Source organism: Eubalaena glacialis, chromosome 14, assembly GCF_028564815.1.
Source record: "Eubalaena glacialis isolate mEubGla1 chromosome 14, mEubGla1.1.hap2.+ XY, whole genome shotgun sequence".
Lineage (NCBI taxonomy): Eukaryota > Metazoa > Chordata > Mammalia > Artiodactyla > Balaenidae > Eubalaena > Eubalaena glacialis.
This window is the reverse complement of record NC_083729.1, coordinates 1019754-1040946: the sequence shown is the minus strand read 5'-3', so window position 1 is coordinate 1040946 and position 21193 is coordinate 1019754. Positions and strand designations below refer to the sequence as shown.

Here is a 21193-nt window from a genome sequence, read left to right as displayed (position 1 = left end):
GAGCAGGTGGGGACGGGCAGCCCAGGGCAGGGGTTCCAGGAGACCCGGACCTGCGTGCTCCTGCCAGGGGCTTGGAGAAGACTTCCCGAGTGTGCAATCACCTGGAGAGAGGCTGGCCCCCTGGAAACCCCTGCAGAGGGGTCCTGGTCTCCCTGAGGGGTGGCCCCTCTGGGCCATCCCAGGCCGTGGAGGAAACCTGGACCTCGGCCCTGGGGCCTCCAGGACGGTCACGGGCAGGCCCGGCCTAGCCCGCCCAGGGGGTCCCCCTGCTCCCCGTGGTCACCCCGGTCCCCAGGAGCGCCTGTGCTTACAGCAGCCGCCTGAGAAAGCTCTTCCTGAAAGCTCAGAACCAGAGGTCCGTCCTCCTCAAGAAAGCCTCTTGGGTTTTCTAGTGCAGGACTGTTTCCTAGAGTCTTCTCCAAGCTAAATGCTTCCAAATGCTTGTCCTTTTTCCCAGGTGACCTGGCTCGAGGCCTCATGACCTCATCGCCCTCAGAGCACTTGGAGGACCTTCCCTCCAGGAGGATGTGCAGTGCCAGGGTCTTCGGGAGGCAGGGGGCCCATGGCTGGGCCCACAGCCTGGACTCGGGGGAGGCAGCCTCTCAGGGTGGCGGGTCGCGGGGCGGCCGCATCTCACTCAGGCCATCGGCTCATCTCAGTCCACTTCTCGCTCTGTCTTTCTCGGCATCTCTCTCTCCCTTCACTCCGGCTGCTTCTCCCAGCTGGCCCTGCAGACACATCCGGGTGGGGGACCCCCAGCTTCTCCAGCAGGTGCCTGGTGCGGACGTCTGCTCATGGGCTCAGTGGCCCTAAGGAAGCAGCGGTTCCCCTCTGTGCTCCCCCCGCAAACAGCGCGCCCCGCCCAGACGTGTGGAGGTCAGAGAGAGGACAGTGTCCGCCCAGCCCCCTGGGCCCCTGACCTGGCCACCCATGGTGGCCCCGGGCTGGACGCAGGCGTGTCCGGGAATCCTGGGTCGTTCGTACCCCGCATAGCATCTCCTCCTCCCCTCTGCCCCCCTCTCTCTTCCTCTGTCTGCCCGTCCCCGCCGTGTCAGGCCTCTCCTTCTTGACTTTCCCAGGAACATTCTGACTCATTCGGGGCTCTTCCTCAGAGGAACGAACCTTCCCGATTCCAGCCCTGCACACGGGGTCACCACGTCAGGACCACATGGGCTGTCGATGCTCTGAGACCCCTCCTGCTCTCTTGTCCCTCCTCGTAATCGGAGGGAAATCAGGACAATCGGTGACTTTTAGATACCACTTGTGACTGTGCCCTTGACACAGAAACCATAGAAATGTGTTTCCACTCTCCACTCTGCCCCGTTTATGAGACACTGAGAGGTCCATGTGGGTCAGTGAACTGCAAATAGGGGAACAAGTGAACTCTTGTGTCTTTACAGTCAAATGGACTTCCCCCCAAATAAGCACTATACCATACGATACAGTCGTAGGCTAGGAATTATTGATACAAAGAAGACATTTAAAAAGAGTCTATTTGAGTAAAAAAGCACCAGAAGAGGAGAGATTTCTGTTCTAATCTCAGCTGTGTCCCTCTTTGCGTGACCTTAAACATATAATTCACCGGTTTGGATTCGTCTTCTTACCTTTAGAGCAAGGATATCTGATGAATCTATTTCTAAAAACTTTTGCAAAACTAAGCGTCTATTAAATCATTTAAAATTTGACCAAAAATAAGATGTGAGACAGGGGAAAAGGCAGATTCCACAGAGGAAGGGAGGACATGCCAGAGAGACTAAGAGAGGAGAAAATAAACTGAAAAGGGTTTAAAACCAGATAGCTGTAAACAAGAGGACAGGGCAGGAGGCGAGGCTCAAGGACAGGAAGAGAGAAAACATAAAACGTGAGAAATTATGGAGAATCCCAGGATTACTCAGGTAGCAGACGGAGCATGGAATCTTTTTAAATTTCTCCTGCTTAGAATAAAAACACTTTCTCTATGAGATGAGATAGAGGCTTCAAAAAGTAAAAGATCTATAACCATGACAAACATAAAAAAGTGAGAACACAAAAAGTAGGCACAAGATTGCAGTTTCAAGGGACCACGTGGCCGGTCCCCGCACCTTCGTGGCCCTGGAATCTGTCCTTTCTTCTGCCCCGCACGACCTGCCTCCCAAATGCTTGCTGCCATCAGCAGCTTAGGAAACGGGCCTGCTTTTAAATTATATCAGCCTCCTTCCTCCGATACCTTGAGAGGAGTTCTAAACCATCTGTGGACAGGGAAGTGAGCTGATAAAGGCCAGAGTCACCGTGGCTTTGACCGTCCGGAAGTAACAGCCACGTGGCCCTGTGGCGTGCTCCCACTGAAGTCCGTGTCCACGTGGCAGGCGACGCTGGGCCTCACACTTGGCCTTGGCGTCCTGAGCCGCCCCTCCTGTCCCCATGGCCTCGGGCAGTGGGGCGTGGCCTGTGCATGAAGCCTGGAGCCTCCCCGGGTGCAGTGGCCGTCCGTCTCCGTCTCAGGTGCCATCCCATTGGTTCGTGGTGTTGAGAAGATTATCCTGGACGAGCCAGCAGTCCCCCCGCACCCCATCCTGGTCGGTGGGCTTCACCACCGGCCGCTCACCAGTCCAGGGTCGACTTCTTACCACTAAAGACCAGTTGGATACGGTCACGGACTTTCTTGCCCGAGAGGTGGGGGACATGGGGGAGGACGATGTGAGGGCAGCGGAGGGGACCCTCACACATCCCCATCCTGCTCCGGGGCCAGAAGGAGCCCCTGCCCCGAGGGCACACCAGTCTCTAAATGCCCGTTTTCCACCCCATGTAAATGGTGTGACTGCCCTAGTGCTCAGTGTAACCGAGGAAGGTGAGTAACCCCTGGCGGCCCAGCCCGCATCCAGCCCCCCAGGCCCCTGCATGCCCGACGCGAAGCCCCAGCCGCGGCCTGGTCACGGCGAGCGTGGCGGCCCCGAGATGCGTGGACGGCTGGCGGGGTGGAGCGGCGGTTTCTCCAACAGTCACCTTTTGTATGTTCTTTTTTGCATGGGTCCTCCGCGTCCAATTCCAATTCTGACCGCGGCTGCCCCAGCTCTGGTCTAGCCGCTCCCCTGCTGCTGGACGTGCATGTGCTCCGGCAGCAGTGCCCCATGGACACATCCCGTTATTGAGAGGGACGTCAGGATTGCTAGGTACGTTGGCCGCCCTGGACAGGAGCCTGTCCCTGGATGTACCCGGGACGCCGGGCAGCGGGCAGCGAGCGGTTCAGTGTGGTGCCCAGGGGTCCGAGCTAGCTCCCGCCCCGACAAGGAGGCATGAGCAACACCGATGCATGAATGGAAAGTGCAGAACTGCATGCAGCATGGACAACAGAACTGGCGTCGCAGCTCCCGCCCCGCTGCCCAAACAGCCAAACCTGCACCTCGAGTGTCCCCGGAAATGGACCCAGGAGAGGGCCAGGCCCAGCCCCCGCTCTGGCCGGGGCCAGCACCCCAGAGCCCTTACGGTCCAGCTTTGACAGCCAGGGCCTGGGCAGCATCCACCCTCCAAGGGCATCCTGGGGGCCTGAGTGGGGGGATGGGCAGAAGAGGGTTCTCACGGCTCTCGCTAGAGGTGACCCAAGGCCGATGGCAGGCGTGTGAGCCTCTAAGGCAGAACTTAAACCTACTAGTAAACACCGTTTATCAGCGGGTTGTATGGTAAGCGTATCACCCAAACTGTCTTTGCAGAACGGAGCCTGTGCTCTGGTGAGTGCAGGCAGCGGGCATCGTGGCTCTGGTGAAACCCCTGCACCCACCAAGCCACCACCCATGCCCACCCCACGGCTCCGTGGGCATTCTCGCAGCCCTGGGTCCCCTATAACCACAACTTTGAACTTTATCTGCAGGGTGACGCTCCGCTCTCTTAGCAACCTGAGGCCCAACCCATTCCAAAACGGTATCTGAATCACCAAAATGAAATTTTAAAAAAAAATTATGTTAAGGGTACTTTTATAATTCTTTTTCATTTATTTGTTTGTATTTGAGCGTAACTTAAAAAGAAAAGTGCTTGGAACCAAAAGAAAAAGGTGGTTTTGGTTTACATGTCCTATCTGAAATCAAGACTTTCACCCAAAGTCTACTAATATCAGAACTTGAAATGTGTAGAAATTCAAAATCCTGGGAGGTTCCAGGCATCCCGGGTAAAGGCCCTCACATGACTCTCGGGAACAGGAGAAACTGTGGGGTGCGTCTTGGGGAGGAAGGTGGGAGGCCAGTCTGCAGAAGCCTCCCCCAGACCTGTCTCCCAAGGGCCGGGGAGGAAGGGGCACCGCCAGCCCCCTCTGCAGGCGAGCGGTGGCCATGCAGGTGGCATAGCACCGGCCAGGACCCCTGGCCCCACCAAGCCCCCATCCCAGAAACCCGCAGTGGCGTCATGGGTTTGTGCCCACGCCCTCAGTGCGTGTCTTCTGTGCTCCTGTGTCACCTGCCACTTTTAACGGGAGGCGGGAAAAGGGACCGGGTGAAACATGGGGCCTGGGGGGGTGGACGGGGCGGGGGGCTCCCAGTGAGATGTGCTTGGCAGGGGTCAGAGGGGGAGAAAGGTCAAAATTTGCATACTCAATACCGAATTCCAAAAACAGAGAAACTTACTGGATGTTGTACAAACTGAAAAGTGATTTACGAGATCTTGGCTTTCCTCTGAGTTTCCGGTAATTTACCTAGGAAATTGGACAGAAGTGATGTATATTGCTTTTAAGTGACCCGGTTTCCTTCTGCTTGGAGAGAAAATTGCAGAGGGGCAGCGTAAGAATCAGTATATTCTTACTGATTTTAAAATACCTTTTATTTTAAAATACCCTTTAAAATATTTTAAAATACCTTTATTTTGCACTCCTCTGCATTTCTTTACTGTTTCCCATTTATATGACAAAAAATTCAAAATAAAGATATAAATTTTTAGAACCACATCTCTTTAAGCCAAAACAATGTTTTTGAATTGAACTTTTTATATAAATGGGGCAAGTCTTTTACGTAGGTGACCTGAATCATATTACAAATATATTTTCCTACTCTAGACGAGGCCTAATTTTACATTTTCATGGTTTCTTTTAAAATTGAGAGTATTCAAAATTGAGAGTATTTTGTGTTTTATTTAACAAGTTCCCCTGTTAGAGTGGTCATGAAAGAAAGGGACAAAAAAGGCTATTAAAGAAGCACACCATGAAATTCTTCAAAGAACTGCCAGAATCTCAGTCTGACCTTTTAAATTATTATCCCACATGTTCAGTGAGCATTTTTCTGTCTGTTTCAGCTACTACACTCAGAATCAGGGCACGTTTGCAGGTCGACCTCGTAGGGTGGGTTCAAACAGGCGAGGTGAGCCCCAGGGACAGTTCAAACCAGTGCTTTCAGCCTTTATTTGTAAGATTTTTAAAAATAAGTAATTGACTTTATCAAGATGAAAGACCATGAGTCTCCTCAAAACATTTTTCCCTGCAAACCGGCTCTGGGGGAGACGGGCCGCCCTTGCCCCATCCTGTCGGTGTAGCAGGCACTGGGGCAGACGGGGCCACACCAGACCACAACCACTCCCAGGCCCAAGCACCCTCGGGGTCCTGCTGCTTGGCCGGCGAGGCTGGCCTCCAGGTGGATTGAGAGAGACTGCCCAGCTCTGGGTCCTTGCCCACATCATGTCCGGCAGCCCTGATTGCTGAGAACAAACGGACGTGCATCTGAGGCTGCCCTGGACGCCTTCCTGGGGAGTCCGCTGCCCCCCTGTCGATGGGCCGATGCGACAGCCCACCTGTCTCAGCCCAGGACAGGCGGCAGCAAGGACACCGTGTGTGCATCGTTTAAGGAGAGGCCCTCCTCTTGCAAAGAAAACGCTGTACTTTCAATGCCTTAATACAACTACTTATCAAATCCTCATTTCATTTCAAAAGAGAGAGAGGATGATGGAATATGATAATTAGATGATCACACGACTTCAGTCAGTAGATTGAACTATTTCCATTTCTGCTACCCTGTGTCAGGGTGGTGGTTTTGTAAACGGGAGAAAAATCACAGGAAGAGGTTATCTGTCTTACAGAAGGACGACTCAGAGGCACAGGGGAGAAGCTGGTCTGTGGCCACATTTTGTGATGTGCACCTGTGCAAATCAGAGGATTTCCACGATACGTACTGTAATGCACAGATAGTACGTTCTCCTTTGATGATACGTCTCAGACCCCCGTGGAGGTGTGAGCCACAATGATTCTCTTGGGGGTAGGCGGTTAAGAGAAAGTCATGAGCACAAATGGCCTTCCCGGATGTTCGGGCTCAGAGATGTTTCTGACGTCCTAGACCTACAAAAGCCACAGAAATCTAGTCCGTTCCTACTGAGGAAGGCTAGTTCCAGGAAATCAGAAATCCAGAAGTTTGTGAGTGGTCCTGATTTCTTTTTTTTAGATTTTTGCCTGGATTCTGCAAAAATGTAAGCATGGCTTAAAGCATTTTATTATGATTTTTCCATCGATATTCTTAAATGTCTATACAAGACCAATTTTTCCAGCCAGATAGTAACATGAACTACCCCCAAATTACTTTCTCTCGATATTGCTTAAATTCCAAGGCAAATGCAAGATCACAGACAAGGCAAAGGATCACCAATATTTTTGTCTGGAATTTACAGAGATTCTAAGATTATGTATTCATCATTTCCTGTCTCAGAGTGTTTTTACCAATACTACCTTCGGAGTGGAGAGGAAAAAATGAAGAAGCAAGTGTTTTATTTATCACAACTTTACATCTCTAACCATAGGAACTTAAAATAGACCTGGTGCAAGTATCGGTGACAACTGGCAGGGAAGAGGGAGGACCATCGGCTTGGGTGGCCTCCCTGAGGTGCCAGGCGCCGAGCGCCCAGCACCAGCGCCTGCCTTGTCGGGAGTTTCCATGGAAACCCAGTCAATCTCTGCTGCCATTTCTAAACCCAAGCTGTGCAGCACATGCTGCTCTCTGATTTTATCCACGGGGGATCTGGATGATCCCACAGGGGCCTCCCTTCATGGAAAAGACGTGCTCTTAGATGGGGAGGTGCAAATCGAATGTCTGTGCATCGATTTTACAGCAGCCTGTTACCAAGGGTCCTGGAGCAAAGACCCCTTTTGTTGCATGAATTGTCACATCCACCAACTTCAGAAAACTGTGTATTTTTGAATGATGAGATTTATTAAAGCGAGGAAATTTGTATGTACATCTCAGAGTTTCTAAAAGCCTTAAAGTCTTGAACAGGAACATGAAAATGAGCATCATAGAACTGGTAGAAGAAAGAATATTTGAGGGCCCATCCAGGGCTGCCTCGTGTGGTCCAGGAGCACCATCTAAAGATGAAAACGCCAACTTAACACCCTCGAGAAACCAGAGCTGGCTCTTTCAGGGGTGGGTGCTGTGAGCGTGTGTTCACAGCCTGCATGGAGCCCTGTGGTCCTGAAGCTCCAGGGGATGGCAGGGTCCCAACAAGCACAGACAAGCCCCCTCCTCCGTCCTCTTCCCCCGGCCGAGGGGCGTGACCTTGGAGGTTTAATTTCCCCACATTCTCGCAGCCAGCAAGTGGCAGGCCAGGGATTGGACCCCATCGGCCGAACTTGAAACCCTGAAAATAATAACAAACCTTTCAAGAAAGCCAGGCCTCTTTCTGGGAATGTTTATTCTTTCCTGACACCGTGAAAGCTCTGAAAATGAGCCAATAACATTTTCTTTGTTTTCATGGTGACAAAGGACATTTTAAATGCCTCTTTTTTTATCAGATGATGCATTTGTAAATGGCTTAAACACACAAAAACTACTCCAAAATCCTTTTCTCTTTTTTTTATAATTAGTAAATTCTGGTTTTCATTTGCATGATTTTGGTTAAAATGCCTACTTAAATTTGAACAGAATATGTCAACCTCCTCCTGCCTCTATCAAAAAAAGACATTAAAAAATTTCTACTCATGTTTAAATGAAAAAATTTTAAATAAATTTGCACTAGGCGCTTAAATTAGGAAGACTTTAAGGATTTTTTTCTTTTGACCAAAAAGCAAGGCCACGTGTATATTATTGGTTGGTAGGAAACATTTCTGTTTCTTGATACATTTTCAAAACAGAAATGTGCATGCAGATTAGCTTCTCTTAGAATGATTTTTATTGCTTTCAAAATTTCCTCCCTCTGGGGTTGGGGGTGTCGCCACAGGAGGTGCCATTTGGGAAATCAGTTAAATTCAGTCATTTAAGTCATTATTGACAGAATAGTCTTGAGATCAAACTTTAAGTTCATGAACAGCTGTTACTTTAATGACAGTCAGGCCAACAACCTGATTCAGGGTATTGTTCTGATGTAAGGACAGCGTTAAACTCCTTCTGCCTCAAACTCCTATTTTTAAACCCTGATTCCACTTACACACATTGACGATTTCTTGACCCCTTTTCCCTCAGTGCCTTTCTAATTCTCCCACAGCACAGTCTATAAACTTTAACCCTTTTAGGCTATGCCAAGTATCAACTCTATACCTGAGATCTGTAATCATGTTCCTTTTCTCAGGACTAAATGAGAATTGGCAGTTTCTAAATACCAACAATTGATTGCACATCTGTCAAACTGTGACATTCACACCCTTGAACTCAGCCCAACTGCATGAATGCCCATCACACTCCCTGACACTCTCACTGATTTTGAGAAAGTCTGTCTGTAAGCAAGTAATCTGCTGGCCTTAACCCAACATCCAATATCCAGGGTGGCTTTCTGAGTGGAAAGCAAATTGAAATCTCTTAGAAGCATCTACATTTATTAACCATTTTTAATTTGTGATTTTTGTCCTTGCCAGGAATTCAGATGCTCGTTGAGTAGGCGGGGGGGGGGGGGGGCGCACAGGGCATGATCTGAATGTTACTACTGGGTGGTAATTTTGTTACTAAATCATCTCATCCTTGTTTCTTGAGAGTTAAAATTTAGTGAAAAGAAAAAAAATTTTTTCTTAATTTTTGTCCTTAGTTCTTACATTCGTGGTGGGTGCAGATGCAGCTGATGTAGGTTGAAGTGAAAGTGTCTTTGTAGGACTGCTTGTTCCTGTGATGGCGTATTTAAGAAGTTCCACGGAGGGCAATGGTCATAAAACGCTTTGGAAAAACATCCGCTCCCGTTAGCACAGTGGCAACGTGGTAGTTAAGAGACCGCATGCAGTTTCCTGGAAAGGTTTAAACACAGGCAGCCTAGGTGCCCAAACTCATCTCAGCGTCTCAGCTGACTTGGCTTGTTGACCGAGAGAGATCTGTACCCTACTCCCTACTCAAGTCAGTTAAAAGTTACAAGGATTTTAAGGTAAATCAAAGCTACCTGAGTGCCCAGTGACGGTCTGAAAGACAGCTAGTCTAATTCCCAGGGCTGGCACAGGAGGCTGCCCACACCGGCCTCTGGGGTCAACCAGGAGCAGGGCTGGGAAGGGTCACTGTGACGGGCCTGCTGCAATGCCGCTGTCTTGAGTTTAGACGGGGACCAGTCTCGGGCCACTGTGTGTGCCTTTTCATGAAAAATCTTGCATCGTGTTCGGATGGTGCAGCAACAGGCCCTGCTGTGACTGGTTCCACTGAACTTGAAGTAATAACGGAAGGGGTGGGAACGTGGGGTGAACACCTGGGGACCAAGGTGCTGCCCGGCTGTGGAGGAAGGGCAGCTGGCCCGAGATCGCTGGTCCCCGGACGGCACCGCTGTGCGCGGAGGGAAGAAGGGGTCCGAGCCGCACCTGGTGGTGGACCAGGATGGGGACGCCCCACGAGCCCAGTGGGGACCCTCCAGCTCCATCTCGCCTCCTCACCCAGGGAGGCTCAGCATTAAAGAGACTTTGGAACTGTATAAATAAGAAAGTGACTTGTTCAGGGGTTTGATGCCTTTCAATGTGCCTTTGTAATTGCAGGTGCCCCACCCCTGGCTGCGACGGCTCCGGGCACATCACCGGCAACTACGCTTCCCATCGGAGGTATGCACGGCTCGCTCCCGCAAACACCCCCTCCATGCTCGGGACCCCTAACGGGGGCTCGGGTTGCCTCCACTGGTGAATTAAGGGTCTAGAGGCCCTCGCCCACAAAACGGGGCTGTCCCCAGGGGCCTCGCTTAGCACACCAGCTCTCGGGACCACGGCCCCCCTCTGACGTCCCCCTCATGGTGCCACCGGCTCCATCTGCAAGAAACGTTTCTCAAGTCACCCAGGAGCACGTCTTTCTAAATTGAAAAGGGACGAGAAAAAGAGCCAGGATGTTATAAGATGCCAGAGAACAGCCATTGAGAGACAAGCATGCTAATCCCACTGAGAGTGGATCTCTTAAATATTGAGATTTGAGCCACAAAGCTGTACGGTTATTATAAGCAGAGATCAGCAGAGCTGAACACACAGAAATGCCTGACCTTCCAAATCCCAGGCCCCGCCGGTCCCAAAGAGCAGGGAGCCTCTAAGTACAGCGTGAAGAGTCAGTCGTATGAGACAGCAAGAGGCCCACGGTCGCTGAATAGTTTACAAACGTCTGTCTTACACCAGGCCCTATGTTAGAAGTGGATTGAAAGAACCTTTTGGTACAACATCTGCACAAAGGTGGGTCTAGACCCCGTGGGCAGGAGCAAGAATTCCTTGTCGTGTTCAGTCAGGATCAACAAGCCAAGGTCAGGACGAGAGCCTTTCTGAACGGAGACCCTCGTAACTCGATGTCTCCAATGCGGGAAGGGGAGCTGCGTCTAACAAATAAACAAACCATGTTACAACATAGCTGTCGCCTTGCCACCCTCTAAAATCAGATTATAAAGTGGGCAGTCGGAATGTGGATGAGCCCTTCAGATTTAAATGCTTCCCCAACAAAAACAGCAACAAAAATGAAGAGAAAAGAGAAAGGAGGGGGAAGGAGAGAGGGAGGGAGGGAGTCAGGACAGTTGGTGTGGGTCACCCCACAGCCCGTGCACCGCCCACAAGCAGAGTGGATTGTGTGGGTCACGGGGTGTCCAGACCGTGTGGCCGCCCGAGTGACCAGATCCCGGCGTTCAGAGCAGGGCACGCCCCCGGGCTGGCTGGCTCAGCTTGGCTTAGAGACAGAGCTGGCAGGGTGGCCTGTTTCCTCCTTAAGGTCACAGGCTTCTGTGTTCACTTTCCAACAGTTTGGGAGCAACGTTTCAACAGCTCAGGTCTGGGGAAAGTAGGGATTATGATGACCAACAAGGAGAACCGAATTATTCGATTTATGGGTGGATTCTTCATACTGACTTGATGAAAACACCTCATTCTCTAGACCAGGGCTGTCCACCTGGGCAATGTGGCCATTCGGGGTGAGATCATTCTTTGCTCTGGGGGCCGTCCCATGCGTTGTAGGATGTTGGGGAGCATCCCTGGCTCCACCCACTAGATGCCGGTAGCACCGCCATCCCCATTTGTGACAACTAGGTGTCTGCAGACATGTCCGAATGTTCCCAGGGCCACTGCCATGCACCACAGGGTCGAGAGGAGCCTTGCCAGGTTGTCTTGCTGGTTTTACCAGGCGGCCCAGAGCCAGCTGCTGTATTGTGAATGTAGAAAGAGGGTGAATACATTCCAAAAGGGATCCCCAGAGTAGGATCACTGGTTTAGAGAAAATGAAATAAAATAAAATAAAGCTCTAGTTAAGTATCCAAGTCAAGCACATTCTATGCTACTCTTTATTTTAATTTATCTTAGAATTTATCTCAGTCCTCACAAGGCCAGAATTCCCAGCACTGAATAATGCCTGCAAACTAAAAGTGAACATTTACTGGTCATTTCATATCCAAATGTCTATTTTACTACTTTTTTTTGGTTTGACATCATGTAAATTTATTCATAATTTAAACATGTGCATGCATTTAACGTATATTTTAGAATGGTGGGTATATTCGTATAGCATAAACTTGTGAATGAAACGTAATTTAAGCTTGGATTTAAGCTATACTCTGTGCCTGGACTAAATAGCACCAGGATTGCTCTGTACATTTGGAAAGTAAATTTGATTTGGCTTTCAGCACATTTCAGTGCTACATACAGCCCTACAGGGGGTGGCATATTAAAAGTAGAGCACATTTCGCAGTATCGTTTATCCGAGAATACCTTCCATGCGTAGAAGTTAGAGTGGGCTGGAGCTCTTGGCTGGGCAGAAGTGGGACCAGGGTAACAGTCCTGTGCACACTGGGCGCTGCGGAAAGACAGAAGCAGCCCCCCAGGCCCGATGACCCTGGAAGGTCGTAAGTACACGTAGAAACACGCCTTTCAGGGTTACTCTTACTTGATCCATTCCCAGGAACATGTGGCGATGTTACCTACCTGCAAACCACAGGGAAACTCCCCTCAGGGACCGATTCTTAGCCTTCTGATAAATTGTGCCAAGATACCAGGCAGTCACAGGCACCTCAGAGATACCGCAGGCTCGGTTCCAGACCACTCACTGCAATATAGCGAAGACCACGATAAAGCGGGTCACACACGTTTTTGGTTTCCCAGCACATATAAAAGTTATGTTTACACTATACTGTAGTCTATTAAGTGTGCAATAGCATTATGTCTAAAATGATGTAATTACCTTAGTTTTTAAAATGCTGTATTGCTAAAAAAATGCTAGGTATCATCTGAGCCTTCAGCAAGCTGTAGTCTTTTTGTAATAGTAACATCAAAGATCACTGATCACAGGTCACCATAACAGATATAACAATAATAGAAAAGCTTGAAAAGTGGGAGAACTATTAAAACGTGACACAGAGACACGAAGTGAGCAAGTGCTGTTGGAAAAATGGAGCCAAAAGAACTTGCTCGACTCGGAGTGGCCACAACCCTCAGCTGGTGAAAAATGCAAGGTCTGCGAAGCGCAACAAAAAGAGGTCTGCACGCCCGTCCTCTGGCTCCAGGGGAAAGAACGGTCACAGCACGAGGACCCTTGGGTCCCCCTGAGCAGCTGTGGCTGGGATCCCCCCACCCCCGGCCCCCAGCCCGAATGCACACATCCAGATGCTGTCTACATTACAGGAGGTCACTTCTCCCTGATGTAGCTGCCACCAAGGACTGTGTGTCCCAGGCACTGTCCCGGGAACTAGGAAAGTCTCCTCGGCCCCGCCAGCCTTAGAGTCACCCTGAGCAGCAGGTAATTTCATTTCTCTCTGCGCTGGAGGAAACACACCCTGAGCGATGACATGTCGGAGACAGAACTCAGCCGAGTGGCCACCACCAGTGTCACACATCTGGTCGTGGACGGACCTCTGCACCTGGGACGGCCTGCGAAGTTCACACAGGGAAAGGAGGGCCACCCCACCGACCCCAGGTGGGATCTGGTTTGCCTTGCTCTCGTTTGGGTTGTAATGCTGACGTGGTTTTCTGTCTCAACATCACCTCTGAAGCTTTTTTAAGTCCATTTTAATCAATATTATTGACCATCTCTAATGTTCTATCAAAAAATCCCCATCATCAGAAGCTTTGTCTCCCCTCTGTCCTCCGTGGAGAAACCTCATTCAGCGTCGCACACAGAGGAGTTCAGGCTGTGTCTTAGTCTTCTTGTCTTCAGACCACGATAGAAAAAAAATATTTGATAGAGATAGCTCTCTCCCTCAAAGATCCTATTTCCAGGCCTCTTTTCTCTTCTCCTGACCCTTCTCCAGGCTGGCTTGTTCCTGCAGTTTCCAGACAGGCTGGCACAGCGACCTCTTGGCCAGGTCCTCCCCGTGGCCTCCCCAGGCCTCCTCCAACTCCATCCTCCCACCTGCAAATAGCAGCAGGCCCCACGGCCTGGAGCGGGTGCTCCGAGGCAGAGGTGGCACCCAGGTTTTTCACAAACGGTGATGCTGCACGAATCTGACTCCCCCGGGGGCCCCTCCCCATCTCGCAGAGCAGTGGCACCCTTCGGGCTCCAGAATGTTCTCTGACAACAAAAGACAAGCTGTACTGAGCACTCACTATGTACCAAGAGCATTTGCATGTATAATCTCACTCTCCGAGTGTTGCTTTCCTCCTAAGGGCATGTGAGGGGCCAGTGCACACGGGACCCACGCTCAGAGGTGACAGTGACCACAGACCGGCCTGGGAGAGCCGGCTGTGGACTTCCTCACCTAGACAAGGATGCCGGGATTCCAGGCCAGCCCGTGTCAGAGCCAAGGTTTCCTCGGAGTCAGAGTCGGCTCCAGACTAATTTCCCTGCTGTGCTGTTTGTTCTGTTTTGGTTCTGTTCCAGTTTATTTTCACTCCCAGCCCCGCGTCGGCGAGGACACAGAGCCTCACCTCTCTCCCAAGTTCAGAGTGAAGGAGGCGGGAGCAGGACAGAGCCAGGCTCCCTGGCCAGCGTCCTGGCCTGTGGCTTCCCTTCACCACCAAGGTCCCCATCTGGGGACAGGCAGGAAAGACGGGCTCCCGGGCAGGATCCGCGAGTCCCACCCACCCCTCCTAGTCATTCACTGATTAACTCACGACAAGCATCTAACTATGACCTGCTCTGTGCAAGGCACTGGCCTGGGAATCAGAGGAAGAAAGGAGAATAAACACACAGGGAACTGACACTCGTGTGGACGAGCGAATGGCCAGTCACCAGGATGGAGTGAGAAACGCCACGGGGACCGGGGGCCGTGAGAGCCCCAGGGATGCTGTCAGGACGGCAGGTGGGCAGAGAAGACTTCCTGGAGGAAGACTGTCCAGGCTGAGGCCAAGCAGACGGGGAAGGATGTGAGGCCCGAGGATGGCTTGGCCGGGACGGGGACGTGCCGGAAGCCTCCAAGAGGACCATGTGGGGCAGGGACAGCAGGGCTGGCGGCGCCGCGAACCAGGAGCCTTGGGTGCTGCGTGCAGGGCTGTGGGCCCATCCTGAAGTGAGTCAGAAGCGGGGGGAGACTAAGCAGACCGCACGTGCGTGCAGCTGAGTCCTGCTACTCTGACACCTCATCGCAGGAGCAGGGGCGACATCGATTCAGAAGGCACTCAGGACGGAAGAGCCACAGGACTCGTGGGAGAGAAAACCCGGGAACGGCCGTGGGTGACCCGACCTCCGGCCCCTGAGAGGAGCAGACGGGAGTGGCGTGGGCTCGGCCGGGGAGGATGGTGAGTTTTCCGGTAGCAGCAGCAGCGAAGGTGTCCCAGCCCCCGCGGGCAGCGGTCGTCGGAGCACGGCTTGCAGAGGGGCAGCTGGAAGTCATCGCCACCTGGTACCTGGAGACCAAGGAGCCGTGGCAGCGTGAGGACAGAGCAGGGCCTGGCGGGGGGACCGGCTCAGCACGGGCAGAGCAAGCCAAGCGGACCGCGGAGTTTCCAGATCGCGGACCCGCCGAGCCGAGGCCGGACGCGGGCCCCAGCAGGACGTCAGGAGCTGCAGCGGGTCATGCGGTGCGAAGGCGGCGTCCTGGCTCCCGCGGGTCACCGTGACCCGCCCGGATAAGAGCAGTTCTCACAGAAGACCCGGGGGGGCCAGAGGGGTGAAAACGCAGCCCCCACTTTCTAAATTTTTATCCAAAAAAGGAGGAGAGAGATGGAGGGAGCAGGAGAGAGTGAATCAAGGCGCACGCACCCTGTCTCTTTTGCTGTCCCGTAGAGGGTGACAGGTGAAGCGGCGGAGGGAGGGAGGCTGCATGCGAGGGGAGCTGGAGCACGTGAAAATGGAGACGCGAGGGGCAGGGGGCTCCAGATCCTGTCCCACCCCTGCCGGGAGCTGCAGCTTTACAGAGAGGAGCCAGGCGCCTGCACAAACGTGGAACAGCACCAAGGAGACGGCCGTGATGGGGTGATGGGGGTACCCCTCAAGACAGCCAGGCCCTTGCCTGAGGGCCAGCGTGCCCAGACAGAAGCCAGACCCGGCAGGAAAGCACATACTGAGGTCAGGACGATAGAGTGGAGGGCACAGCCCGCCCGGACGCGCCCTGGCTCAGCCCTGGGGCCTCTGCCTCCGCACTTCCCTGGGGGCTCCAGAAACGGTCCAGTGCTGGGTTCTCCAGTTCTCTGCAGAAATTCCCACTTATTCTATATAATCTCACATCTGATAGCCTAATAGCCTACAGTTAGCTGTTGTTGAACCAAAAAAAACTCATATATAGACATTCCAGCTAGCAAAGTTCCTTTAGACAACGTGAGCCGCTATTTCCAAAATTCCAAAATTAAATAGAATAAGCTTGGTCAACTTGCACTGCATCTTCTGCAGATGCCACGGGAAGCCGTATTCAGGTACATGGGGACGGATGCCCAGGACATGCCCTCTCCCAAGACGAACGGCTCTGGTATCCGGCCACAGGAATGCCACCAAGAAGGACTGGGGAGGCATGCGTTTCTTCCTCCCCGTGGCCCCTTCTGTGCAGGAAGCTCATCCCCCTCTGGCAAGTCAGCCCTGCCTCTCCTGGCGACTCCTGACACCGGTTTCTCCCACGCAGGCTCTGGGCGCCCTCGCGGGGGCCTGACAGTGTCTGAAGGCCTAGGGGGAGCACCGAGGAGCTGCCCCCAGGATACCATTTTCATGCCAAGAAGCACCAGCTTCTGGAGGAAACTGCGTCAGAGCCCCATCGACAGTGAAAGGGGTTTGCAGGGTGAACAGCGTGGGCGCTTCCTGAAATCACGCTTCTTCCTTAGCCTTTCAGGTTGCCCGAGAGCCAAGAAGAGTGGCATCAGGATAGCACAGAGCAAAGAGGACAAGGAAGACCAGGAGCCGATCAGGTATGTGGGCCGGGGGGCAGGTCGGGGAAGCGGGGGGCTGGCGGGGAGGTCAGGCTTGCAGAGGTCAGTCAAGCGTGAGGTCACAGCATTGAAACCAGACCATGCACACCTGCTAACGGACCAGAAACATCCTCTGAATGACAGGTGAGGTGATAACCAAACATCCATCCATCCACTGCTCTGAGTAACCTAAGTATAGGAAAGTTCCCTCTACCCTGGACGGGAAAAGCAGTGTAATTTACTGGGAAAGGCAGGTCCATGAGAGTATAGGAAGTTATTAACTACAACAGCTAAAGTGAACATTTGGCTGACTTCCAGCTTAGGAAGGTCGCTTAGCTGTCTGTACTCTGCTTCTCGCTAAGGCGGGATGGAGAGCACGGTGGGTAGAAGGCTAGCCCCCTACCCCTCCCCACAGGCGTTTGCCCCGAACCGCTGCCCGGTGAGCCTGGGTCTCAGAAGTCTGTGAGATAAACCTGTTGCCATCTTCATGAAATTTTAATCTCATTCATTCAGTGTTTTTGGAGAAAAGTTTTGATTAAAACAAAAAAATTAACATTAAAATGTGTTTGCGGTTTGGCTGTGAGTCCTCAGCCCTTTGCCATAACTTGCAATAGAGAAGTTTCAGAAGCACGATTTAATTACCCTGTTGTTGAACCTTAGCTCCAACCAATGACTTTCCTATTTATTAAAAAAAAAAAAAAAGTGCTCCTGGGGTACCTCGTGCCAAAGCTATGCCAGGAAACTTAACTAAATACCACCTCTGCTGCTCAAAAACCTATCTAGCTGGAAGGGTATGCTGTGGTCTCAGAAAACATAGCCAAACAAATAAATATTCTCTAGCTCCTGAGAAGAACACAGGTTTATACGACAATCTTTTAAAAATAATCCTGCAGTTTCCCATTGACTTTGCACATCTCCACCATAAAAGCTGTGACTCACCTCTCGAACAGATGCCCGCATCTCACTTGCTCCAACAAACTGGTTCTTCCTTTTCACGCATGGCATCTGCATCCCTCACTAAGCCTGGACTTTCTGTTCCAGGAAACCTTCTTCCCACCTGCTCTGGACCAGGGTTTCCAGGAGGGTGAACTACTTCACGGCTCCGCTAGGTGGTGTCTTTTCGTGACTTTTCTTTTTCTTTCCTTCTGCTGCAGTAGAGAGGATGCTGGTTTGTCTCTCCTGTCAGGTTAACTTGACCTTGCTGGGGGGCCACCAGGCGTAGGGTGGCGAGACAGCCAAGCTTGCCCCTCTGTCCCCCAGGTGCCCCGTGCCCGGGTGCGATGGCCAGGGCCACATCACCGGCAAGTACGCCTCCCACCGAAGTGCGTCCGGGTGCCCCTTGGCGGCCAAGAGACAGAAGGACGGGTACCTCAATGGCTCCCAGTTCTCCTGGAAGTCCGTCAAGACGGAGGGCATGTCCTGCCCCACGCCGGGCTGTGACGGGTCCGGGCACGTCAGCGGGAGCTTCCTCACGCACCGCAGGTGAGTGGACCCGCCCAGGCTCTGTGCCGCCGGGGGCGGCGTGGGGAGGCCGGGGGCGCTGCTTGGCCCGCAATGGCGCCACACCCATCCCTCAGGTTGAGAGAGGAGACCCCGAAGACTATGGTACCAACTCATGACATTCTGAGGCTCGGGAAAGGAGGAAACAAACAAATTTACTTTGAAAGGCACAGACGCGTCCTACCACGTCTGTATGTACGTAGAGGTTTCCAAATGTATTTGATCAGGATCCCCAGAAAGAAATAGGCTGTCATTTTACCCGCGCGCGCGCGCACGCTCACAGGAGTATCTGTGGATTTAGTTATTCGTTCTGGCTGAATATTGCAGGCAGGTCCCACTCGAGGAAAGTGGGTGGCACTTGGTTACAGGGGCCTCATCAGATACATCAGAAAACCTACAGAAGAGCCAATCTTCGCCACTGATTGTTATTTGCTTAATTGTAAAATATCTATATATGCGATTACGTTGCCTTAGAAGAAGAGGCTTGCTCTGTTGAAGCAAGTGGCTCCCTGTAGAAGTCAGGATGAATGACTGACGTGGACAAATCACAGGCGTGTCCCAGCTTCCCAGGATCCAGGTGGGGGGACACAGCATCACACATACGACGTAAACCCACGGGGCTCCCTCGGCCTCTCCGACCACAAACCCCATGCACCTTGCCTCCATCTGCAAAACTGCATGGAACACACAATGAGCCAAACGGAATGATGCATGACGATGCGCCTTAACATTTTTAGGAAGTGATTTTATTGTAAAAGAAATTCCTGCTCAGGTAGAGACTCAGATGGGATAAAGGGGCCTAAAGAGAGCCATGAGTGTCTTTCCCTGACTCTCCCCAAGGCGGGAAGTCCCCGCGTCCCCCTTCAGAAAGCACCCTTGAATAAAGAGGCACGCAGCCCGGCTTAACGTGCCCAGGGGCACAGAGACCCCTGACCCCCATGGCACACCAGTTTCTTCTTTTTGATAGAAGTAGATCACAGTGTTTCCTAGGTGTCTGCATGGGACGAGGGCTGGCCCTTCACCAGAACACCCCCGGGCCCAGCTGGTAGCAGGTGTGTCCTTGGCCGGGTAAACGTCTCACTCCTGCTCAGAGCGGCCCCCTCCTTCCCAGAGGGAGGGCTCAGCCTGTGGCCCCCAGTCTCCACTCTAGATGGGATGTTACCCGGCAGGGAACTCCCTTCTGCTGACCTCTGTACGTCCCTGTGCCAGGGTGTCTTCAGGGTACCGTCCTAGAAGCAAAAATGCTAGTTTTTACATGTTGATAGGAAGTGCCAAAATGCCCTCCAAAAAGTGCCTACTTCCTTAAGTCTTGGGCAATCAATAAAATTTTTTAAAACTTTAAAAATCCTGCCCACATGACCTATGAATGAGGGTATACGTGGTTGGCTAATCTGACACAAATGAAGACAAGCTCCACTTCTCTGATTAAATGTAAGCACTCAGTGTCCAGAAACTACAGCAGAAGAGGGGGGCGTAGGAGTAACTGCTACCTGTGTGGCGTTTGCTCGTTTCCAAGGCTTTGATTGGATTGTTGCCTCAGAGTTGGAAGAATAACCCTTTGTTCAGAGCCACCCAGCAGATCCTACTCGCCTTCGCAGGCTGGTTACTCAGCGCGTCCTCAGGGCTCGCAGGGGGGGACGGCTCGAGCGCCCCGGACTCCGAGAGTCGCAACCACCAGGCAGGACCCTGGGGGCTCACCCCTCCCCCCATGATGCTGGGCTCACCCCACACACCTGCTCACCCTCCAGATTCACACCCAGGTGCCAGGACGGAGGTGATCTCGTAAAGACGCCCAGGCTCTCCTGGTTCCTGGCCTTCCCTATTTCTTTTCCCCCAAGGGACACATCTCCCCAGGGTCTCTGGCCAAGAAGGGGGGGGTGTTGATTCAAAGGCGCCTTTGCCTTGACCAGCTGGAGGGAATCTCTGGACAGGCCTAGTGAAGACAGGCACAGCCGGTGACTCCTGTGACTTGGGCAGAATGTCTCTCACCTAGAATTCCCCATGACGCGCCCTGGGGTCTGCAGACAGCTCACCCAGAGTCCCAAGGAGGGTCCCGGGAGGAGCTCCCCGAGTCCAGGGAACAACCAACCAGCCTGGTCCGCCCAGCCTGTGCCGGGAGCCAGGGCTCTGGTCCAGGGCACCGCGGCTCCACCGTGAGATGGAGCTGGAGGGTGGACCCTCAGAGCATCTCAGAAGCAGCTCCATGGGGGCCCTGCTTGTGGTGGGCAGAGCCGCGCAGAGACTTTGATACTTTATTTCACAGTGAAGCTTAATCAGAACAGTCTGACCTGCTACCTGTCACCTCTGAGGAGGAAGGTTATGTAGATGCTTCGTGGAAAGGGCTGGGAACCCAGGGGTGTCAGGTGACGGGCGGGCGCCCTCCCTCCGGGTGTGAATCTGTCTGGCGGGGCGCGGGCGTGGGGTGGAGTGGTTAGAGAGATGATCGGGACCCTGAGAGAGCTGACCTGCATTTTTTAAATTGTGGTAAAAAGCACATAACATAAAATTTACCGTCTTACCCATTTTTAAGTGTCCAGTTCAGGGGCAGTAAGTACAGCCTCACTGTTGCGCAGCCACTGCTACTGTCACCTCTGGAGCCCTTCACCTTCCCAGGGAAACCCTGTCCCCACTAGACACGCACTCCCAGCCCCCGCCCCGGCCCCTGGCACCCACTCTCCAGCGGATCTGACTCTCTGGTCCTCACCTAAGTGGAATCACATGGGGTCTGACCCGTGATCGCTTATCTCACACAGCATAGCATCCTGGGGTCCCTCCACATTGTAGCCTGTGTCAGAATCGCCTGTCTTTTTAAGGCTGAATCATGTCCTGTCGCACGTCAGCCTGCAGTTTTCAACTGTTGAACAAGTTTTCATTTATTTTGTTGTGTAGATGAAATGTTGTTCCCTGGAGGTGTGAGAACCGAAATCCTGGGCAGGAGCATGGCTTGGGCACAAACACGGGCTTGGCAGGGTTTCCGTACGCCTCTTCCCCCGGAGGCCCAGGGCCTGGCCGGCTGTCCGGTTCCCCAGACCTTTAAGGCCTCAGTAAGGAGGGGCCTCTCAGAAAGACATGGGTGGTACCCTG

The 21193-nt window shown here is 52.5% G+C and overlaps 1 protein-coding gene across 3 annotated transcripts in view; it reads left to right on the top strand.

Annotated features, from left to right (window-relative positions):
- The window catches only part of MYT1L (myelin transcription factor 1 like), a 134819-nt gene that overhangs the window by 89233 nt on the left and 24393 nt on the right, over positions 1–21193 (top strand). For all 3 annotated transcript variants that reach the window (XM_061168841.1, XM_061168840.1, XM_061168842.1), the window contains exons 15-17: positions 9869–9931; positions 16526–16609; positions 17870–18091. In XM_061168841.1, the coding sequence (XP_061024824.1) occupies positions 9869–9931; positions 16526–16609; positions 17870–18091 (369 nt within the window). The remainder of the gene's footprint in view (positions 1–9868; positions 9932–16525; positions 16610–17869; positions 18092–21193) is intronic.